Source organism: Oncorhynchus mykiss, chromosome 14, assembly GCF_057628025.1.
Source record: "Oncorhynchus mykiss isolate SJ-2025 chromosome 14, ASM5762802v1, whole genome shotgun sequence".
Lineage (NCBI taxonomy): Eukaryota > Metazoa > Chordata > Actinopteri > Salmoniformes > Salmonidae > Oncorhynchus > Oncorhynchus mykiss.
Window position 1 is genome coordinate 20,565,081 of NC_143035.1, and position 23,895 is coordinate 20,588,975.

The window sequence follows — 23,895 nt, forward strand, 5'->3', positions numbered from 1 at the left end:
TTTTTCCTCTTGTCTTTGGCTATAACCCAATGTCATGTTTAGACATTGTATTTGGCTTTATATCGTCATTATTGTGTCTATCAAACCTTAACCTGTCAACAATCCACCAGTTCCATTCACCCAATTTATTTGGAACATGTGATAAGATGACTTGGCTCAGAACACCTATCTAGCTAGTTACTAATCTGCTAACGTCGTTAGTCACTTCGTTGCATGACATTTTCGTAGTTCGCAACAGCAACCAGTTACTGTTGTAAATCCAGTTCAATCCAAAATCTTGGTTTAAAGGAAATTAAGGATTCACACCTCGAAGGTTGTATCTTATTTAGCTAGCTAACGTTACCTTGCAAGCTTGTTGATCAGGAAGTTGTCTCATGACCTAGCTACAGATTTTACCCCAGATAAAGTGATATACCAAAGATTGGTGTCCATTACAAGAGAGCCCCATACAAACTAACCTGCTTTCCTGTAACGCCAAGTAATGGACACCAACAGTCGTTGGTTTTTAACATTAGCTCGCGTACAATCTGTAGCAACTCATGACCAAGCATCTCTTGATTGCCCTTTCCCAACAGTGTTGTTCGATTGTGAAACGGCTGCTGACTGCTGTGAAATCTTAAACAAGGGATCAACTAGATCCAGCCGTCCGGGGGGAGGAACATAACAATAAATACGTTTAGACTACAAATTGACTGGAAGAAAGCTAAACAGATCATATTTGACAAAAATATAATCATTTCAAACCTTGATTAAATTTGGAGACATTGCCCTGCTTAGGGTGATGTCTTTCATATGGGATGTTAAAATGGGTGTGCATCGACTGGTCAATCAAAATCCCATAAAACTTATTGTGAGAGTAGGGGTGTTCACCCCCCTCATGGGTAAAGCCCCAACTTGGCCACATTCCATCATGGCCACCTAATCATCCCCCTCATTCCTAATTGGCATATCACTCCTCATGTCCCCACCTTGTGCCGGAGTAGATGGCTGCTGTTTTACAGGTTCCTAACCAATTGTGCTATTGTGTTTTTTGTGTGCGTTATTTGTAACTTATATTGTACATAATGTTTCTGCCACTGTCTCTTATGACCGAAAAGAGCTTCTGTATATCAGGACAGTGATTACTCACCTCGTACTGGATGAATACTTTTTCTTAAAGAGTCAGCTGAGAAAGATTTACTTCAGACACTGGACAAGGCCCATATCCCCATCATTTGCATGAAGAAGAGCCAAGATATCGGGAACGTAGGTCAGGGTCCCTTGTAAGGATTTAAGGGCGAGTGGGTAATCCGCCTCTACCATCAGTCCTATTAGCCAAGGTGAAATCATTGGATAACAAACTGGATGAGCTCCGATTAAGACTATCCTACCAACGAGACATTAAAAACGGTAAAATATTGTGTTTCACCGAGTCGTAGCTGAATGACGACATGGATAACTTACAGCTGGCTGGATTTTCCATGTATCGGCAAGATGGAACAGCTGCCTCCGGTAAGACGAGGTTGTCGGTCTGTGTCTATTTGTCAATAACAGCTGGTGCACCGTACGTACATACCCCAACCAGAAGCTATGGATTACAGGCAACATCCGCACTGAGCTAAAGGCTGGATTTGCCGCTTTCAAGGAGCGGGACTCTAACCCGGAAGCTTATAAGAAATCCCGCTATGCCCTCCAACGAACCATCAAACAGGCATAGCTTCAATACAGGACTAAGACAACACCAGCTCTGACGCTCGTCGGATGTGGCAGGGCTTGCAAACTATTACGGACTACAAAGGGAAGCACAGCCGCGAGCTGCCCAGTGACACGAGCCTACCAGAGGAGCTAATTGACTTCTAGGTGCGCATCGAGGCAAGCAACACTGAAAGCATGCATGAGAGCACCAGCTGTTCCGGACAACTGCGAGATCACACTCTCCGTAGCTGATGTAAGACCTTTTTAAACAGGTCAACATTCACAAGGCCAGGCTGATTACCAGGACGTGTACTGGCAAGTGTCTTCACTGAAATGTTCTACCAGTCCCTGACCTAGTCTGTAATACCAACATGTTTTAGGCAGACCGCCAGTGGCGGACTGGCCGCCAGGTGCACAGGGACAGTTCCCGGTGGCCTGAGGGTTGTTTTGGCCTGCCATGAATAGTAAACTTGACAAGTGACAATATAGCAAGCAGGAATGAGTTGACGGAGAATCCACGCATCAGGCGTGACTCTCCCTCTCGCTGCAGTGTCCCCGTGCCAAAAATGACATCATGTCTCTCCGCGACGCACATAGCAACCGTCAACCTGCTTCTCTACCGACAACATTTTCGACAAGTCACATGGCGAAATGGACGGCCAGAAAAGGAAAGGTGGAGCAGAGAGTGAGAATAAAAAAAGAGAAAGGCCCTTGCCACAGACGCTGCAAAATAAGCAACATGTTTGCCAGTAAGGGACCAGTAAGGGAGTCAAAAACACTAGCTAAAACACACACACCCACACGACACCCAGCATGGTTAGCTAAGTAGCCTAGTTAATAATAGTGACACAACGGCCAGTAGGCTAAACAGTTTGCACGTCTTCGTGGAGGAATTATATCATGGTAATGAGTGCAACAGTGATCATAATGACATTGAAGGCAATATGTTTCAACTAGTAAAAAATAGTAAACCTAGACTATGGACATGCCAGCATTCGGTCATGATTCATGCCACATAAGCGAGGGAAAGAGCACATACACTGTACAGCGAAACAGGCTACAGTAATGTAACCATAATACATCCATGAATGTAGCACAGTAGCCTGTGTGACACAGCAGCCTGTGTGACACAGCACAGGCAATGACAAAGATCATTAGCGCCATTAGTACCAGCATTACAAGTTACTACAATAATATACAGCTCTGGGAAAAATTAAGAGCCTACTGATACACTAATGATAGTGAGTCTGATAATAGTATTTTCTTTGCAAAGGTGGAGAAGGAAGCAGCAGCAGCACTAGAGCGTCTGCGTCAGTTCAGAGTCAGACTCAGAGCAGGAACCTTCAGATACAACCTGAGCACAAACCTAAACATATAGGCTATGATTTTAGGTTAATATGTTCTTTATTTATGAGATTATCAGTAGGACTGTAATCGAGGGGCATACAATCGATGACTGCACAAGTAATACAAGTTTAAGTTTAGGTTATTTACAATGTTAATCTCATTCTGCAGAGCAACCAGATGTGCAGAGAGAGAAGTTCAGAGCCCAGTACAGGGAAAACAGAAAGAGACAGTGAAAGCACTGAAAATCCATTTGATTATTTTGCCCGTCCTCAGTCCAAGGATTTTGACTTATTTTTTTCAGGACCACCCAAAACAAACCCCTCAGTCATTCCGAATGTATTCCACTCCAAAGATGGCACAAACAGAAAATGGCTGACATACAATGAAGTAACTCACTCCTTGTCCCTGCTCAATATGTCTTTCGTTCGCAAAACCTTCAGCCAGTGATAGTGCATTTGTCAAAGGAGGCATGTAGGCCTGAAACATGCCCATCAGAGCGTACAGGAACATGAGAGAAGCAAGAACCATAGAGAAAGTGCAGAAGCCTTTTTCCTCAGAGCCAGCAAAACAGACATCCGTACCCTTCTGAGTGATAAGCAAATGTCAGTTCAACTAAAACAGGTCAGAAAGAGGAGACAGGTCATGGAACATGTGATTGATGTAGTTAAAGTTATTGCTAAATGTGGGCTTAGCTACGGAGGACACAGACACGAAGCTGCATATAACTTGGAAAACATGGCTGTCAATCATGGCAAGTTTCTTGAGCTTATATTGTTGCTAAGCAAATATTATCTCTTCCTACCTGAGCATGTTAGTGATTGCATTGAGAAGAGCAAGAAGCAGATGGAAAGTAAAGGGAGAGGGTTCTTGGTAACTATGATGTCCAAAACAACAGCAAATAAAGTAATTGAAGTCAGAATGTTGATTCAGTAGACACTTGCTGTTGAAGTGAGAAAGGCAGGGATGATCTCAGTACAAATGGACACAACACAGGATTTAACATCCAAAGGACAGTGGGCAGTAGTTCTGCGATATTTCACTGATGTTGTCCACGAGAGACTCATTGCGGTCATTGACCGTGAGTCATCGACTGGACAGTACTTTGTGGACCTTGTGAAAAAGACCCTTGAGAGATGGACAAAGATATCAAACAGTGTGTTGGTAATGCAACAGGCGAAGTAGCTAATATGCAGGACAATACAGGGTCTTCTCTGCATTGCTAACAGGAGCGTCTCCTAACCAAGTACACATGGTGTCCTCAACCTTGTGCTAACTGACACCACTGGGGTTTGGCAAGTGAATCCCTTTTCTCACTATTGAATGACATTGCTGTGTTCGTTCAAGATTCCTACAAGCGCATGAAGCTATGGGAGGAAACCAGTGAGGACAGGAGACGCAGACGGCTTGATGCAATTGGTGAAACACACTGGTGGGTCAAAGTTGATGCCTTGAGGAAAGTATTTGGAGGCTTTGCAAAGCCTGACCATGCACTTCACACGGATGTGGTCATCACAATGGAAAGAATTGAAAATTATGCGACCATAAAACCTGCCATCCGATGCAAGGCCCAAGGGTACTAGGATGCTCTCCTAAAGTATGAAACAATACTTACAGCTGAGGTTTTTCTCAGGATTCTTGAGCAGATGTCCCCTCTCTCTAAATACTTGCAAACAAGTGGCATGGATATCGTAACAGCACAGCACTTGGTGACAGGAACAGAGGATAACCTGAAAAAGTGTGCCCGAGTCTTTGTGGGTGTGAAGAGGGCAGCAGACAACTTTGTTGGGTGGGCCAATGGCATTCTGGAGGAGCAGCAGGACTGTGATGCTGAAGCTCAGACTGCTCTCCCAGAGAAGAGAACAAAAAAATGAAGAGAACCAGGTGAGTTGGCAGAAGATGAGTCCATTGCTAATGCTGACATGGATTACAAAATCAAGATCCACAATGTGGTACTGGACACTTGTTGAAAGTATTCACCGCCATTATGCAGCAAACACAGTGCTGTGTGCAGATGTCTCCTGCATGAATCCGAAGCATTTTCCTGAGATCAGAGAAAAGGGCCTTCCAAAGACAGCCATGAAGGAGCTCAGCGAATGCTTACTGGAATTTGATGAACATGCCACTGTTGAGGCATTGCAGGCTGAACTGATCAGCCTTGCACAACAGTGGGAAAGACTGAAACAGTCAGCATTGGAGGAGGACAACACCAGGGCTGCCGCCGCCAGTGATGAATCATGGGAAGGCTTTGAGGATCCTGATGAAAGTGTGGAGTTGGTGAGCAGAAGTTGTTCCACGTGTAAAAACTGCCCGATGTGCTGCAATCTTCTCCTGTCTCAGTACAATCTGCTCAAGGAAGTGTTTCACATCATTGGTTTGGGCTACAAGTTCCTCCTCACCCTATCCATCACTCAAGTGGCTTGTGAGAGGACCTTCTCCACCCTGAAATTCATGAAGAACCGCCTAAGAACCTCCCTCACTCAAGAGAACCTTGACACGTTCCTTTTGATGGCAACCGAGAGGGAGATTCTTATGGGACTTGACAAAGATGATGACATTGACAAGATGCCAGTGAGTTACTGTGCCGCCTGCTGGTTTACTAGTGGTAATTACAGGCTGACATGGGTGAAAGACAATTTGCTGTGAGTTAAAGCTTTTGTACAGAGGCATGTTTTTTTGGACTTTCGTATTATACTTGCAGTTATGTAGCCAATGTTCAATTTCATTGACTCAGTGTTTAGATGTGTTTTATTTTTGTGCTGTTTGCTTTATGGGCACCAGTTAGTGAACACTGTAATCTACATTTTTTTGAAGAGTGCTTTTTTGACTTTTTAATTATACTTACTTACATTGTTGTAGCTTATGTTTAGTGAATGTGTGTGTGAAGTTTTTTGATATGCTTGAATATAGAGAATCATTTGAGCTAACTCTGTATATCTCATTCTCTTTAAAAAAAAGTGTAGGCTAATTGTTTTGTGTGTCTAGCCTTGTACATTTGTATGTGCTATGGTTGGTGTATTCCTAGTGAGATTGATGGTGGACCCATAACCATAGTTTACCTTACTCAGTGTTCAGATAGGCTACTTGTTGGTCAGTCCCAAATGTTTGTGTTTTGTAATGTGGATAACTTTCTTCCCCAATGAGCATAGTGGCCAAATGTATAACTTGTTTGGTACCCGTTACTTTAACAAATAGGGTTAGCCTATAAAATTAGCCGTCTGGTGGTTTGCGTGAACAGGGTGTCCTGGGATGGAGTCAAATTCCTGGCCTGAATTGTTGTTTCAGTCCGCCCCTGCAGACCACCATAGTCTCTGTGTCCAAGAACACCAAGGTAACCAGCCTAAATGACTACTGACCCGTAGCACTCACGTCTGTAGCCATGAAGTGCTTTGAAAGACTGGTCATGGCTCACATCAGCACCATCATCCCAGAAACCCTAGACCCACTCCAATTTGCATACCACCCCAACAGATCCACAGATGATGCAATCTCTATTGCACTCCACACTGTCCTTTCCCACCCGAACCAAAGGAACACCTATGTGAGAATTCTATTCATTGACTACATCTCAGCGTTCAACACCATAGTGCCCTCAAAGCTCATCACTAAGCTAAGGACCCTGGGACAAAACAACTGCAACTGGAGCCTGGATTTCCTGACGGGCTGCCCCCAGGTGGTAAGGGTAGGTAACAACACCTGCCACACTGATCCTCAACACAGGGGCCCCTCAGGGGTGCGGGCTCAGTCCCCTCCTGTACTCCCTGTTCACTCATGACTGCACAGCCAGGCACGACTCCAACACCATCATTAAGTTTGCTGATGACACAACCAGTGGTAGGCCTGATCACTAACAACGATGACACAGCCTTTCGGGAGGAGGTCAGAGACCTGCAGTGTGGTGCCTAGGATAACAACCTCTCCCTCATTGTGATCAAGACAAAGGATATATGATCGTGGACTACAGGACGCCCACATTCTCATCAAAGGGGTTGTTTTGGAGCAATTTGAGAGCTTCAAGTTCACTGGTGTCCACACGACCAACAAACTATCATGGTCCAAACACACCAAGACAGTTGTGAAGAGGGCACGACAACACCTATTCCCCTTCAGGAGACTGAAAAGATTTGGCACTCACATCCTCAAAGTTCTACAGCTGCACCATCGAGAGCATCCTGACTGCTTGCATCACTGCCTGGTATGGCAACTGGTCGGCCTCCGACCGCAAGGCACTACAGAGGGTAGTGCGTACGCCCCAGTACATTACTGTGGCCAAGATTCCTGCCATCCAAGACCTCTATACCAGGTGTTGTCAGATGAAGGCCCTAAAAATTGTCAGACTCCAACCACACTAGTCATAGACTGTTCTCTCTGCTACCGCACGGCAAGCGTTACTGGCGCACCATGTCTAGGTCCCAAAGGCTTCTTAACAGCTTCTACCCCCATGACATAACTTCTGAACAGCTATTCAAATGGCTACCCGGACTATTTTCATTGACCCTCACCTCCATTTTTACGCTGCTGCTACTATCTGTTTATTATCTATGCATAGTCACTGTACCTACATGTACATAATACCTCAACTAACTTGTGCCCCCGCACATTGACTCTGTACCGGTACCCCCTGTATATAGCCTCATTACTTTATTGTTGTGCTTTAATTATTTATTTTTATATGTATTCTTTACATGTATTTTATTTTAGTAAATACTTTCTTAACTTATTTTTCATAACTGCATTGTTGGTTAACGGCTTGTAAGTAAGCATTTCACTAAGGTATTCGGTGCATGTGACAAATACAATTTGTTTTGATAGCTGATGTGTGGTGAGCGTTCTGGCACAAAAATGGTTACTGTGCAGCACTGAGGTGGGTGCTACACATTGATAGGGGGGTAAGGTGAGTTTCCCCCTACTATGTAAAGCGCTTTGAGTACCCCAGTTGGTGGAAAAGCACTATATAAATCCAATTAATTATTAGTTATATTATGATCACAACTCTCTATTATACTTGGTAACAGATTTCAAAAATGAAAATCACTTGGAGTGGATTTCCTGGTGTTTTTAGTCTTATGTCCAACAATGAAAAAATATATATAAAAAAATGATTTCTTTTTTGTTAAAATTGCTACAGCAATCACTTGTCTGCCACGATTCTCTTTTAATATTCAATACAGTCAGAATCCTAGTTTTGTTTTCAGTAGTAAATCTCTGATCGCCCCCCCATATGCATAAAGTTTATATTTACATCAATGTGTTCATTTGGCCTGAGTGAGAAATGGCCCCAGAGTCCTCTGTTGCAAGCTAGGGCCTCTGATATCAGGTCACTCGGGGTGACGTGGTCCCTGTCACTCCAGGTCAAGCCTAACCGTGACCTGGGGTGACGTGGTCCCTGTCACTCCAGGTCAAGCCTAACCGTGACCTACCATTTAGTCCCATGTGAGAGTAATCTGCTGATGAACGGTTTATTCAACAGTTTAAAAATGAAGGTTAGGAAATCGTTAGCCCATGGCGTGTTCCCCACTCTGACATTTACAGTGATTTGAGGCCATTGGGCTACTTTTATAAGGGAAGTAGAAAATATCCAAAACGCATGTTTGACTAGCCTACCTATGCTGGTAAGATGTGCGTTTACCTTGAATATATTGAAAAGGGGTTTATTTACACATCTGCCTCATCTTTTTTTGTCTTCTCATTATGAAATGCAAGACTTTATTTCTATTGCAGAACTCCACCTGTCACATGCGACTGAGGTGTCAGTCAACAACACAGAGAATAAATTATGCCTCTACGCCAATTTGATGGTCAACTTCTCCGTCACCTATGAAGTTGGTGTAAATAAGGTGCGTAATCTGTATATTTACTCCTATTTAAATTGTTTTTAATTTGCAGGCTAGTACATCTAAGCCTTTAGAGAACTCCTAAAACAGTCCAGGTATCAAGGGAGAGGGATGCTATGCTACTAGCCTCATGCCATGAATATGCATAGCCATCGAAAGACAACTCCGATATGTTTTTTGTTTTTTTCAGTCATCATCTGTCCTACTTATATCAATACACGTTTTACAACTTAAGCATTACTTGCAGCCACGTGAGTGCTAGTTGGCTACCGAACAGAACATTAAGCGAGCTAAGAATAGCCACACAAATAAACGGACTACATGAATATTGACTCTGGGTATAGGGGTGTAGCCCAGCTGCTGAGAAATGTCTTCTGTTCATCCATTTTCTGTTTAGTTTTTTTCCCCTGTTGACTAAATAGTTGTGAGCCAAAATATTGACACCCTTGCACTTTTTTCAAGTAATGAATCATTTCTTCCTGAAAAGTCTTGAAATGAATACATATTTTGGTATCCACATATTCATGTATTTGGTTTGCAGTTGAAAAAAAAAAGAAATCTGAATAATTTACTAAATGTTAGCTTATTCCACAAAGAAATCATAAAATGGCCGGACAATATTATTGGCACCTTCTAGAAGTAGTTACAAATAAGTAATTTCAAGCAGGTGATTCTCCTTTACTTTGGAATTGAACTCGTCTGTGGTGAGTTGCAGGTGTCTACTATATAAAAAAAATTACTGATTCAACCAGTTTGAATAGAGAAAAGGACTCATTCTCCTATTTCGTGTCACTGTGTACCACAATGAGCATAGGGGAAAGAAAGAAAAGCAGAAAATTATTTGAGGTCAGATACAAGATTGTAGCCAAGCTTGGACAATCTCCAGAGACCTTGATGTTCATATTCCCACTGTATGTAATGTTAACAAGAAGTTTGAGGCCGACGCCACTGTAGCCAACCTCCCTGGACTTGGCCACTAAGGGGGCCCTTAAGGGATTTATATGGTAGTAGACCCAAGAGGACCCCACTGCTGAGAGAAATACATACAGTGCCAAATAAAGTATTCATCCCCCTTGGCTTTTTTCCTATTTTGTTGCATTACAACCTGTAATTTAAATGGATTTTTATTTGGATTTCATGTAATGGACATAAACAAATTGGTCCCAATTGGTGAAGTGAAATTTAAAAAATTACAGAAAATTGCTGCATGCATATGTATTCACCCCCTTTGCTATGAAGCCCCTAAATAAGATCTGGTGCAACCAATTACCATCAGAAGTCACATAATTAGTTAGATTGCACACAGGTGGACTTTATTTAAGTGTCACATGATCTCGTTATATATACAGTTGAAGTCGGAAGTTTACATACACGTAGGTTGGAGTCATTAAAACTCGTTTTTCAACCACTCCACAAATTTCTTGTTAACAAAATATAGATTTGGCAAGTCGGTCAGGACATCTACTTTGCATGACACAAGTCATTTTTCCAACAATTGTTTACAGACAGACTATATCACTTTATTATAATTCACTGTATCACAATTCCAGTGGGTCAGAAGAGTACATACACTAAGTTGACTGTGCCTTTTAAACAGCTTGGAAAATTCCAGAAAATTATGTCATGGCTTTAGAGACTTCTGATAGGCTAATTGACATAATTTGAGTCAATTGGAGGTGTACCTGTGGATGTATTTCAAGGCCTACCTTCAAACTCAGTGCCTCTTTGCTTGACATCATGTGAAAATCAAAAGAAATCAGCCAAGACCTCAGAAAATAATTGTAGCCCTCCACAAGTCTGGTTCATCCTTGGGAGCAATTTCCAGTGTAAATCAATCCCAGAACAACAGCAAAGGACCTTGTGAAGATGCTGGTAAAACGAGTCCTATATCGACATAACCTGAAAGGCCACTATTCAAGGAAGAAGCCACTGCTCCAAAACCACCATAAAAAAGCCAGACTACGGTTTGCAGCTGCACTTCACAAAATAGATGGCATCATGAGGCATGAAAATTATGTGGATATATTGAAGCAACATCTCAAGACATCAGTCAGGAAGTTAAAGCTTGATCGCAAAGGTGTCTTCCAAATGGACAACGACCCCAAGCATACTTCCAAAGTTGTGGCAAAATGGCTTAAGGACAACAAAGTCAAGGTATTGGAGTTGCCATCACAAAGCCCTGACAACAATTTGTGGGCAGAAGAATTTGTGGGCAGAACTGGAAAAGTGTGTGCGAGCAAACAAACCTGACTCAATTACACCAGCTCTGTCCGGAAGAATAGGCCAAAATTCACCCAATTTATTGTGGGAAGCTTGTGGAAGGCTACCTGACGCGTTTGACCCAAGTTAAACAATTTAAAGGCAATGCTACCAAATACTAATTGACTGTATGTAAACTTCTGACCCACTGGGATTGTGATGGAAGAAATAAAAGCTGAAATAAATCATTATCTATACTATTATTCCTACATTTCACATTCTTAAAATAAAGTAGTGATCCTAACTGACCTAAGACAGGGAATTTTTACTGGGATTAAATGTCAGGAATTGTGAAACTGAGTTTAAATGTATTTGGCTAAGGTGTATGTAAACTTCCGACTTCAACTGTACACATGTTCTGACAGCCCCAGAGTCTGCAACACCACTAAGCAAGGGGCACCACCAAGCAAGCGGCAATATGAAGACCAAGGAGCTCTCCAAACAGGTCAGGGACAAAGTTGTGGAGAAGTACAGATCAGGGTTGAGTTGTAAAAAAATATAATTAATTTTGAACATCCCACAGAGCACCATTAAATCCATTATTAAACATTTAAAAAATGGAAAGAATATAGTACCACAACAAACCTGACGAGAGGGCCGCCCGCCAAATCTCACGGACCAGGCAAGGAGGGCTTTAATCAGAGAGACAACAAAGAGACCGAAGATGTCCGCTGTGGAGCTTTGCAGCTCCTTCAGGGTTATTGGAGTATCTGTCCATAGGACCACTTTATGCCGTACACTCCACAGAGCTGGGCTTTACAGAAGTGGCCAGGAAAAAAAAGCCATTGCTTTAAAGAAAATAAGCAAACATGTTTGGTGTTCACCAAATGGCATGAGGGAGACTCCCTAACCATATGGAAGAAAGTGCTCGGGTCAGATGAGACTAAAATGTAGCTTTTTGGCCAATGAGGAAAACGTTTTGTCTGGTGCAAACTCCACACCTCTCATTACCCCGATAACACCATCCCCACAGTGAAGCATGGTGGTGGCAGCATCATGCTGTGGGGATGTATTTCATCGGCAGGGACTGGGAAACTGGTCGGAATTGAAGGAATGATGGATGGCGCTAAATACAGGGAAATTCTTGAGGGAAACCGGTTTTGTCTTCCAGAGATTTGAGACCGGGACGGAGGTACACCTTCCAGCAGGACAATGACCCTAAGGATACTGCTAAAGCAACACTCGAGTGGTTTAAGGGGAAACATTTAAATGTCTTGGAATGGCCTAGTCAAAGCCCAGACCTCAATCCAATTTAGAATCTGTGGAATGACTTAAAGATTGCTGTACACCAGCAGAACCCATCCAACATGAAGGAGCTGGAGCAGTTTTGTCTTGAAGAATGGGCAAAAATCACAGTGGCTGGATATGCCAACTTATAGAGACAAGAAAAAATCATTTGCATCTTCAAAGTGGTAGGTATGTTGTGTAAATCCAATGATCCAACCACCAAAAATCTATTTTAATTCCAGGTTGTAAAACAACAAATTAGGAAAAATGCCAAGGGGGGGTGAATACTTACGCAAGCTGCCTGACTGCAATTTGCCAAAACACACCTGAACATGCCAAAATCTGTCTGGGAGAATGAGATGAGACCAACTTAGAGCTTTTTGGTAAAACACACCATCTCTGTTTACAGAAAACAAAATTAAGCCTTCAAAGAAAAGAACACCTTCCCTACAGTCAAACATGGAGGTTCAGTGATGATTTGTGGTTGCTTTGCTGCCTCTGGCACTGGGTGTGTTGAACGTATGCATGGCATCATGAAATCAGGACAATACCAAGGCCTTTTAGAGCGCAATGTCGGACCCGGTGTCAGAAAGCTGGGTCTCCATCGAATATCATGGTTCTTCCGGCAGGACAATGACCCCAAGCACCCAGGAATGGTTCAAGACAAAACGCTGGACTGTTCTGAAGTGGCCAGATCTAAGATCCCATTGAAAACCTGTTGAGAGATCTGAAAACAGCAGTTGGAAGAAGGCACCCTTCAAATCTGGGAGAACTGGAACCGTTTACATGAGGAGTGGGCCAAACTTCCAGTGCAGAGGTTCAGGAAGCTCATCAATGGCTATAGGATGTGCTTGATTGCGGTTATTTTGACCAAATATTAAGTCTAGGGTGTGGATAATTTTGTCAATGCCATTTCTGTTTATTTTAAATGTATATATTAAGTTCTGAATAAAAAATAAAGGTTCTGTAATAACAGTGAAATAAAGAATTGTGGAGTCCAAATACTTTAGTCAATTTCAACTTATTTTGGTGGGACATTGTGAGTTACTTGAAAAAAGTGCAAGGGTGCCATTATTTTGGGCCACAACTGTATCCTGTAATTTTCATGGCTTGTCTATTTCACCAGGGTTCATCAAAGTTATAGCCCTTATATAAAAAAAAAAAAAAAATTTTTTTTTTCCTTCTCTTTAATAACTCCCATCTCAGTCTGATTTATAGGCCTAGATATTTCCCAGGATATAAAATATTATTTTGTTCCTTTTTTTCCTCCTAATCCATCATAAGAACGGACACACTGTTAAGTTATGTCAACAATACTATTTTCTCATGACCTAAGCATCTGAAATAGCCCTGTTCCTGAGAAAGTACTTGACAGGAATGGGATTCCCCTCTTGTCACTTTCTTAATGACTGTCCAATATTTTCGGCCCCTTTTCAGAGTGAAACGGTTCTTTTTGTACTGCCTGAAAATGTGACAACAGAAGGGAGTATCTGCAATAACACAACATCAACATTGAAACTCGGTTTTGGAGACGGGCACAGCTGGGCGGTTGAATTCACTAAGGACAACAAAACGTACCAAGTAGATTCCATTGTCTTCACCTACAACCTCAATGACTCAAGAGTCTTCACCAACTCCACGTCAAACGGTAACTAGTGACTACACAGCCTTGTCATGATACTGTTCATTCATGATATACCAATTCGGTACTGTAGTTGATATGACGCATGCTGATATTTGACTGAATCTCTCTTGGGTTTAGAAACCAAGTCTGTGACAGCAAAGCCAAGGATTACCAACGTGGGTGTGGATACCTACTACTCCTGCAAGAGTGAAAATGTCCAGAGAGTAGAGTCTGTCACTCAGACGCTGTATGATGTTACTTTACAGGCGTTTGTCACAAACGGCAGCAAAAGTGACACCGGTAGGTTGTACGAGAACAAGCATCAGGCCATTGTAGGATCAACTGTGACAATTATCTGATTTATTGTGCATTATGTCAAACACTATTACTGTGTCTGTTCTCCAGGTTTGAAGTCTATTCCATTTCAATACAATATCAATTCAAGAAGTGAACTGAATATCAGTTTACTTACTGAATTGATCCCAACCCTGTTTGTTCTCTGAAAAGTATTTCTCTGTCCTTCTTACACAGACACTGTATGCACTGCTGACCTAACCTCCACCACTGTGGCGCCCACCACGACCGTTACCACCACAGCTGCCCCCACTTCTACCCCTACCCCTACACTGCCCACACCCACCACTGGAAATTACAGCATCGCACCCGACTTCAACAGTACAGCCTGCTTAATGGCCACCTTCGGCCTGCGGATCGGCTTCAAGCAAGGAGACGTATGTATACACATAGTATAGCCATTTTAAAATGGGCTCTTTTGATGTTGTCATGCAATTGCCTGTTCAGTAGAAAGGGTTCAGACATGTTTGTCGCAGAGAACTTGACTTGTCTATGAAGATAGGTTGTTGTTACTAGTATGTTAATATTCTTGTTGTTTATCAACCTGTGTTTTCTGTTGAATGCGTTGTTGTACAACTGACTAGGTATCCCACACTCCCTTTCCCCTTTATTAGAAAGTGGAGACCATCAATCTGGTGCCCAGTGCGACTGAAGTGGGCGGGGCTTGTGGGGTCAACAGCAGCATCCTCATACTGACATCGGACACAATCACCATCATGTTCACTTTCAGCAACGTAAGTTGACGAGGCCAAATATCTGAAACTAAGGCCGTTATTATCCTGGTTGTCTGCATTTAACTTGTAGACAGCTGGACTAAGGCGGTAGGATGCAGCGTAAGGTCTGTTTGTCTCCTGTTCAAGGTGTTTCCTTGCTCGTTACAGGACAGCAAGAAGTTCCACCTGCACGCTCTGAACGTCACAGTGAAACCAGCCACTGGTAGGCAACCTAGCACTACAAACCCTTTCAGAAAGCACTAGTGTAGGAAACCAAGTCCCTATTTGGACGTTAGTATAGGATCAACTTTATTGTCCGCCAGGGGAAAGTTGTCTTGGACACAGTGCGGCTTTATAAGAAATAAACACTATACATTACATACATACACAGTATATACAATGCATATTAAAACCTCTACTCTCTTTGCTCACTCTGTGTGTTACGTCCAGGGGTGGCTGTTGTTGCAGCCAATACCAACATGTCCATTTGGGTGGCGGCGGTAGGCAGCTCCTACATGTGCAACAGGGAGCAGACATTAACTGTCACCGAAACGCTCACTCTCTACACGTTCAAGCTTCGCGTCCAGCCCTTTGGGGTTGAAAAAGGGGAATTTGCTACAGGTAGGTGACTCTGAGATGGTGAATTGTAATCAATACCTTTGTGTTGTATTAGCTATATGCTACAGTTTACTAGGGTTACTAGAGCCAAATGCAGCAAATATGCTTGAAACTGAGGCATAGGCCATAATAACCACTCTTGGTATCAGTAGAATAGGTCAACTGTCCAGTTTGGTGAGAAACGGCTAAGTATTTAGAGCAGCAGGTAGCCTAGCGGTTAATAGCGTTGCGTGGGTAACCGAAAGGTTCCTGGTTCGAATCCCCGAGCCAACTAAGTAAACAAAATCTGTGCCCTTGAGTAAGGCACTTAACCCTAATTGCTCGTTTAAGTTGCTCTGGATAAGAGCGTCTGCTAAATGACTAAAATGCTCATATGTATTTTATACTATGCCATGTTTCTGCCCCTGCTTAAACTGATTAACAACCAAATGAGCATGAGAAGATGAGATGTTCCGAGTCATGCTCATTGATTCTCTCTCTCGTCTGCAGCCCATGAATGTTCACTGGATGACACCAGCATCTTAATCCCAGTCATTGTTGGTGTCGCCCTGGCCATCTTGATTCTCATTGTAGTGATTGCTTACGTGATTGGTCGAAGGAAGACCTATGTGGGATATCAAACCCTCTAAAAAGCTATCTGTGATCATGATTCCAGAACACAGTTTGATCCTTATGTGTCAGGGGGGTCCCAAAACCTGATCCTGGATTGGCTGTGTAATCTTTCCATTAATGACTGACTCACAAACTGGAATAGTCAGACTATAGTCTCTTTACTTCAGCCACTCTTAAGAGCTGCTTTTAGACTTGAGATTAGGCTAGCTTCACTTAGGTTTAGACTTGAGTAGCTTTGTTCAGGTAATTCTGAATACTCAAAACGCTCTCCAGGACCAGGTTGGACCACCCATGTTCTTTGTGTAATTTCCCTTTTTGTTTGATTTGCTTTGTCTGTATGTGTGTGTGTGTGTGTGTCCCCCTTTGTTGAAAGGAGCAGTGCAGGATTCTCTGTCTCTGTACAGTATAGAAGGCCTTATTTATTGCAGCATATCTGAAAGTGGTTGTTTCCTATGACACTCCATTTCCTTGCATCACTTTCCAGATTCTTGTTCAGCGTAGGCTCTCTTTTGATCAAGTAGCACATTTTATAGAAACTCCGGTCAGAGTACTTGTGCTACTGTTTGCGCATTTTCACGAGGAGTTGTGACAATTGGGTGCTGTGCCCTTGTCATTGTGAATCATGCTCCCTCCCCCTCTCCTTCACCTTTTTTTGTTTCATGTTTTTATTTCATGTCTGTGTACATTTTAGTTTAACCTTTTTCTTTTGTGGTTTCATTCATCCTCACAATTCATTGTAGCAGCGCAACATTTCGACAACTTGAACATTTTAGAATTTGCCTCGCAGCTCAATGGGGCGACATTGAGTAGCTTTGTTGATTTGTCTCAGGAACTCCTTACTAACTAACCAGGATAAAGGTCTGCTGCTTCGCTCTCCTCTCTCACCTTACTGATAATCCACTAGTCACAGTAGTTTGAATCTGGAAAGGGAAGACTTTACGACGGAAATCTGTGTGGCCACATTAAAAAACAGTGATATTATTGGCATGTAGTGCCTTCTCCAAGTTGACGTTACCAAACAAGGGATCTGTCCCTATATGTTCACACACGGCACTAGTTGACATAATGTTTGCCACTAATGTCTGTCTGTCTCAGAATGATGTGTTAACTCTTTGACTGACTGGCTCATTTTGTGAGGTGTGAAATCTACCTTGAAGTGTTACTTTAACTCTGAAAAGTCCATGAGGATGTACAAGATGAACCTGAAAGGAGAAATGAAACCAAACCCCCTCTCCCGTCATGACATGTTGGCATTAGGTTTCAAAAAGGGATAGCTGTAGTTGACTTATTTGCTGCCATTCAAATGTGTTCTTCGCAGATGCCGATTTATTTTGTACATATAAATGCATTAAATCGTTCAGTAAGTTTGACGTAAGTTCAAAATGCATGCTGCAATATTACACCTGTGTATAGTATAGTCTTTGCTCCAGTGTTGCGCCAGAAAGCTGCCAGTTAGTAAGGGGAACTTGTAAACAGAGCTGGGGTCAATTCCATTTTTACAATCAAGTCAATTTCAGTAAATTGATTTCTAATTCCAATTGTCCTCTCTGCTCTTCAGTGAGGAACATTTGAATGTGAATTTTTGTTTACTTCCTGAATTGACTAAAATTAAATGGAATTAACCCCAACCCTGCCCAGTTAACCCCTTGTAAGTTGTACCTATCGACAGAGAGTGGTAGTAAAGGTCATTGTCCACAGGATGTGTATATTTTTGTACTGTTAGGATGGGATACAGTGGGTATTATGTTGTAGTGCGGTGGTCAGCATGAGGCATGAATACATTTGATTGCTGCCTTTAGTTGCTTTTGAATCAACCAATTTTTCTTCAGATGATGTGAATGATTCATTTATTCCTTATCAAATATTATTTTTGATTCTTGCATTACAGTCCGGTGTGATGTGTCTTGGAAAATTGACTGCTTTTCTACAAATCCTGTTTGTTACTATGATATTGGCTTCAGACCCTGTATAAAGTCAATTCTAAAATACCCTTTGGAATCTTAACATTTACTACTCCCAATTTTCATTCACTTGACAATGTTATGATTGTGACAAATTTGTGCCTTACTCAATGAAGCTTGTCCATTTGAGATTCATTCAGGTTTGATATCTTTACATTTAATGGATTCTCCACTAGTCTAAATGTCTCCTATTTTATGAATTCAAAATGCATCATGTTAAGAAAAGGGAAATCCCTATTTCAGGAGAGGCCCATCCTCCAAATGTAAGATGCATTGTATTTTCTTCTGTGTAACTCCAAACAAATGTTTATTTTTGAATTCCTTTTCAATAGGCTTTTAGCTGCAATAAATGGGAATGGAAATTGTCCCCCAAAACAATGGTGTGGAACATTTTTTTATATTTTACAATTATGAAAATAAGTGTTATTGGTCCCTGGTCATTTTAGTAAATTGCTCTTTGTTTTCCAACTATTCTTGACTGAGAAGCCTCCTAGTATGACCATTTTCATGTTTTACCTTTCTTCCACCCTGCAACGTCCCTCATGCCCACTTTCTTTACTGTCACCCAGCGGAGGATTGCGGAGACGACACGACAGGGAGCTGGATTGTTCCTATAGCCGTCGGGGTTGCTCTGGCTGTGCTGATCCTCATTGTATTGATCGCATATTTTATTGGGAGAAAGAGAAACCAAGGCTCTAGCTATGAGCACTTCTAAATGACCCCACTGGCTATGCTGAGGTTGTATCTTTCCTCATCAGGATACATGTTGACTACAAATTGATATGTGCTGTGCATAGTTAACCTTAATGTACAATTCACCTGAAGCAAAGCTCTTTCCCATGAAACAATGAGTTGGAGAAGATGTTTGTGTTAAAGAAATTGCTCGGCTCCATTGATAACATTTGGCATGTAACAGTTCTTGTAGATATATTTAGAATTGATTGGCTGACTCTTATTCCTTACTTATAACATGGTTGACTATAGATTGCAGATGATGGCCAAATATTTTCCTAACTGCTGTCACTGCCCATGTTCTGACAGAATCCCCGGTGTTGTTGTAGATCTGCCTTCACCGAATATGATCTGACAGAACCGCCCCCATGTTGTAGATGAATGTCTGGGTTCTGATCTGATGTCTTGCTGCTTTTCGAGCCTTGTCACCCATGTTGTCTGTGAAGAGCTTAACCAAATCCTGTTTCTTCTCTCTTCACTAAAATGTGTTTTCTGCTAACTAATTGCTAGCATGCTAATGTCGCTAACCCTTCTTCTGTCTCTTCTGTGGCAGCCGTGGAGTGCTTCATGGACTCTGATTTGAGCTTTCTGGTGCCCATTGCTGTGGGCGTGGCCCTCTGCTTCCTAATCATCCTTGTGCTTATCTCTTACCTGATTGGCCGGAGGAAGAGTCGCACCGGCTACCAGTCTGTATAATCCAACCAATCCCAGCTGCTTCTGCCTCTACCCATTCCTTCCCATCCTCCCCCACCCAAGCCCGTCACAACACGTTGGCTCCCCATCCCCAAAGCTTCTATGGCATCCGATTGAAAATGGAAGGAATAAAAATGTATCTTTCCTTGACGTTACCCCCAGCAAATTAATTCCCTGTTCAGACTCCCACCCGAAGTATCACCCCACCCAACAGTCATTTTGAAAGTTGACCGTCTGTTGCTATTTTTTTTTGACACCAACAATTACTGAAATCATTTACCATCAAAACCTGTCAACATAATCAGTGGTATTGCACCAGGTGTGTGTGGATGTAAATTGCACAGAGTGAAGTATCATGGGTCATCTTAATAACAGTCCATCAGTTTCTTTATTCCCAGAGAGGCTCATATGAATGAGGCTGTTTGTTCTCACTGTTTTGTGTTGCATTATATTTCTATGTTTCTAATTAATTACTCTCTTGTATAGAATTAATTATGTTGATTTTGGATAAATAGGGACTTGAAATTGTGCAAAGAATTTGTTGAAAGTTCATAGATACAAATTGAGGCATTGCTATTCATAAGTAACCATTGTTAAATATTTGTAGAATTAGAAAATATCCTATTTTTGTGAATTCCCTGTATTTTGAATGTTATTATACCACCTGCACTAATCTTCTCTTAGTGTCCCTTTATTGTACTAGGACTAACTTTACAAAGACGCGTACCAACCAGCATTTGGAGCAGTTGCATAAACATGTGATTTTGATGTTTTAGAGAAAATATAATGTTAAGTCCCCTCTCAGGTTAAGGAAGACAGCGGTATAGACTCCGGTCGTGTATCACAAATGGCTCTGTTAAGACGGAGGCTATAGGGACTCTGCAATAGACTAAACTAAATGTGATGTTGGTTTGCTGTTAGGAGTGTCCTTATAGCCTTTTCCTCTAAAGGCGTTTACTACCTGGATCATGTTCAGTAGGTAGGGCTTTTTGAAACTTAGTGAAACGGGGAGGTACTGCCTGAACAATAACCTTTTTTCGTTGCAAACAGTTGCTACGGTGTGTCCTTCTGAACACTGCCCAGGCCTCATAATAGAAAGTATAATAATTTACATATTCTAGCACAAATTATTTTATGACCAAAGCTTGGACAGAAAGGAAACTTATTTCCGGACCTCTGCTTTTCAGAGCAGGTAAATGAACAACCTGAGTTTTTAATAAACCAGTGAAATGCATTGTGTTTGACCAAGGATGATGGTTCTATTATCAGGCTTGTTATTCTGTTCTGTACCAATACATAAGACCTCTGGTTAATTTTGCCCCCAAGATGTGGTTTTGTGCCTTTTTTTGTTGCACTAGTATTCCCCTCAACCAAGCCTGTCTAAATCTGATGAAGAATGTTGAGATGATGTTAACTTGTTGAACTTCAGTTGGAGCGGAGAATTAAAATAGTTGCTTTCCTCTTTTGTAGCACTTTGCCTCTTCTTTCGTTACCCACTGATGTTTTCCTTTCCTTTTACTGCGCTTGTTATGACAAGGACATTGTGTGTGTGTGTGTGTGTTGCATACAGTTGTAAATCTAGCCCTGGCAATGTTACACACATTTCTTTTTTTTTATTTTTCTTTCTTTTTTTTTTTTAACCTTTATTTAACCAGGAAGGGCTCATTGAGATTAAAATATATTTTTCAAGAGCGCCCTGGCCAAGATGGGCAGCAACAAGTCATTACAAAAAAATTTAGACAGACATGAAACTACAAGTAATCTAGTAAAAACCATGGAATTCACAAGAGTATAAAACAGCAAATTAAAAAAATTGACAGGTCAGGGAATCAGCCTCAAAATCCTTCATCAGTGATTTACAAACACCAATCGGGACAAGTTCTTCCAGTTTAAAAGTATTTTGTAAGGTGTTCCAAGACGATGGCGCAGAGAACATAAAAGCCCTTTTACCAAATTCAGTTCGGACATTTGGAACAGTTAGCAGGATAATGGCCAGCGAACGAAGAGAGTACCCACCACATTTCTGAACAATAAAATTTCACACACAAAAAGGTAGTAAACTCAGTGGCTTTGTAAATAAAAGTATACCAGTGACTGAGCCTACGAGTGACTAGAGACGGCCAGCCAACCCTGGTATACAAACTGCAGTGGTGCGTAAGGGTTTTGCAGTTTAAAATAAATCTAAGTGCCATGGTAAAGAGTGTCAATTGATCTCAAACATTGAGCGGAAGAATTCATATATAAAATATCCCCATAGTCTAGTAAAGGCATAAATGTAGCTGATACTAGCCTCCTGGCTTCAAAAGAAAAACAGGGCTTACTCCTAAAATAAAATCCCAATTTCAGCTTCAATTTTTTGTAAGTTGTTGAATATGCCATTTAAAAGAGAGGCCGTCATCAATTAAAATTCCAAGATATTTATGAGGTTACAACCTCAATCTCCTTGCCCTGACAGGTAGTAATAGGTGAAAGGTTCAGAGGTCTATTTCTTGCATTAGAAAACACCATTAGTTTAGTTTTGTCAGTATTGAGGATAAGCCTCAATTGACACAAGGTATGTTGAACAGTAGAAAAAGCAGTTTGCAAGTTCTGGAAAGCTTTTGTAAGAGACGAGGCACAACAGTAAATAACAGTATCATCAGCATGAAAAATGAGGTTGTTCATTTTGGACATTTTTGTCTAAATAATTTATATAAATAAGAGAGGACCAAGTACAGAGCCTTGGGGCACACCATTCAAGACAGACAATTTAACAGACAAACCCATCAAATTGAGTGCACTGAGTTCTATCAGACAGATAGTAAGCAAACCATGCAACTGCATGCTCTGAAAGACCTACACTCGATAATCTCTGCCTTAGTATAGCATGATCAACTGTATCAAACTGTATCGAGAGATCAATAAAAAGTGAGACACAGTGCTGTTTTTTGTCAATGGCTTCAGTGATATCATTTAAAACCTTCATGGCTGTAATTGTGCTATGCTTCTTCCTGAAGCCCGATTGGTACATTGATAAAATAGAGTTAGTAAAAAAAAAACGAATGCAATGTCCAGGCCCACAGATCAGACTTTGATCAGGATCATGACTGTATAATCTCTATTGGCATGACTGTTGTCCAGGATACATTGCAAATGGCACCCTATTACCTAGTGCCTTCAGAAAGTATTCATACACTTTGATTTGTTCCACGTTTTGTGTTACAGCCTGAATTCAAAATATATACAGTGGGGCAAAAAAGTATTTAGTCAGCCACCAATTGTGCAAGTTCTCCCACTTAAAAAGATGAGGCCTGTAATTTTCATCATAGGTACACTTCAACTATGACAGACAAAATGAGGAAAAGAAAAAATCAAATTGTAGGATTTTTAATGAATTTATTTGCAAATTATGGTGGAAAATAAGTATTTGGTCAATAACAAAAGTTTATCTCAATACTTTGTTATATACCCTTTGTTGGCAATGACAGCGGTCAAGCGTTTTCTGTAAGTCTTCACAAGGTTTTCACACACTGTTGCTGGTATTTTGGCCCATTCCTCCATGCAGATCTCCTCTAGAGCAGTGATGTTTTGGGGCTGTTGCTGGGCAACACGGACTTTCAACTCCCTCCAAAGATGTTCTATGGGGTTGAGATCTGGAGACTGGCTAGGCCACTCCAGGACCTTGAAATGCTTCTTACGAAGCCACTCCTTTGTTGGCCGGGGCGGTGTGTTTGGGATCATTGTCATGCTGAAAGACCCAACCATGTTTCATCTTCAATGCCCTTGCTGATGGAAGGAGGTTTTCACTCAAAATCTGGCTCCCTGGCTCCCAAGTGCATAGGCCCACCCATGGCTGCACCTAATTTAATTGACTGATTTCCTTATATGAACTGTAACTCAGTAAAACCTTTGAAATTGTTGCATGTTGCAATTATGTTTTTGTTCTGTATACATAAGTATTCACACCCCTGAGTGAATAATTTATAGAAGCAACTTTGGCAGCGATTACAGCTGTGAGTCTTTCTGGGTAAGTCTCTTAAGAGCTTTCGAAACCTGGATAGTACAATATTTGCCCATTTTATTTTCTAAATTCTTCAAGCTATGTAAAATTGGTTGTTGATTTTTTGTTAATCAACCATTTAAGTCATGCCGTAGATCTTTTTGCAGATTTAAATCAAAACTAACTCGTCCACTCAGGGAACACTGTCTTCTTGGTAAACAACTCTAGTGTACATTTGGCCTTGTGTTTTAGGTTATTATCCTGCTGTCAG

At 41.5% G+C, this 23,895-nt stretch overlaps 1 protein-coding gene across 3 annotated transcripts in view; it reads left to right on the plus strand.

Moving 5' to 3' along the window:
- The window catches only part of LOC149978321 (lysosome-associated membrane glycoprotein 2-like), a 21,745-nt gene extending 639 nt beyond the window's left edge, over positions 1-21,106 (plus strand). Inside the window, exons 2-9 of one of the 3 annotated variants that reach the window (XM_090198558.1) lie at positions 8,740-8,855; positions 13,776-13,986; positions 14,101-14,262; positions 14,494-14,693; positions 14,931-15,050; positions 15,198-15,252; positions 15,480-15,650; positions 18,790-21,106. In XM_090198558.1, coding sequence (XP_090054684.1) covers positions 8,740-8,855; positions 13,776-13,986; positions 14,101-14,262; positions 14,494-14,693; positions 14,931-15,050; positions 15,198-15,252; positions 15,480-15,650; positions 18,790-18,935 — 1,181 coding nt within the window. In that variant the 3' untranslated portion in view covers positions 18,936-21,106. Of the gene's footprint in view, positions 1-8,739; positions 8,856-13,775; positions 13,987-14,100; positions 14,263-14,493; positions 14,694-14,930; positions 15,051-15,197; positions 15,253-15,479; positions 15,651-16,136; positions 18,596-18,789 lie in introns of those variants that run through there. The other 2 variants (XM_090198559.1, XM_090198560.1) reach the window with 2 other exon arrangements.
- Positions 21,107-23,895: the final 2,789 nt, after the last annotated feature.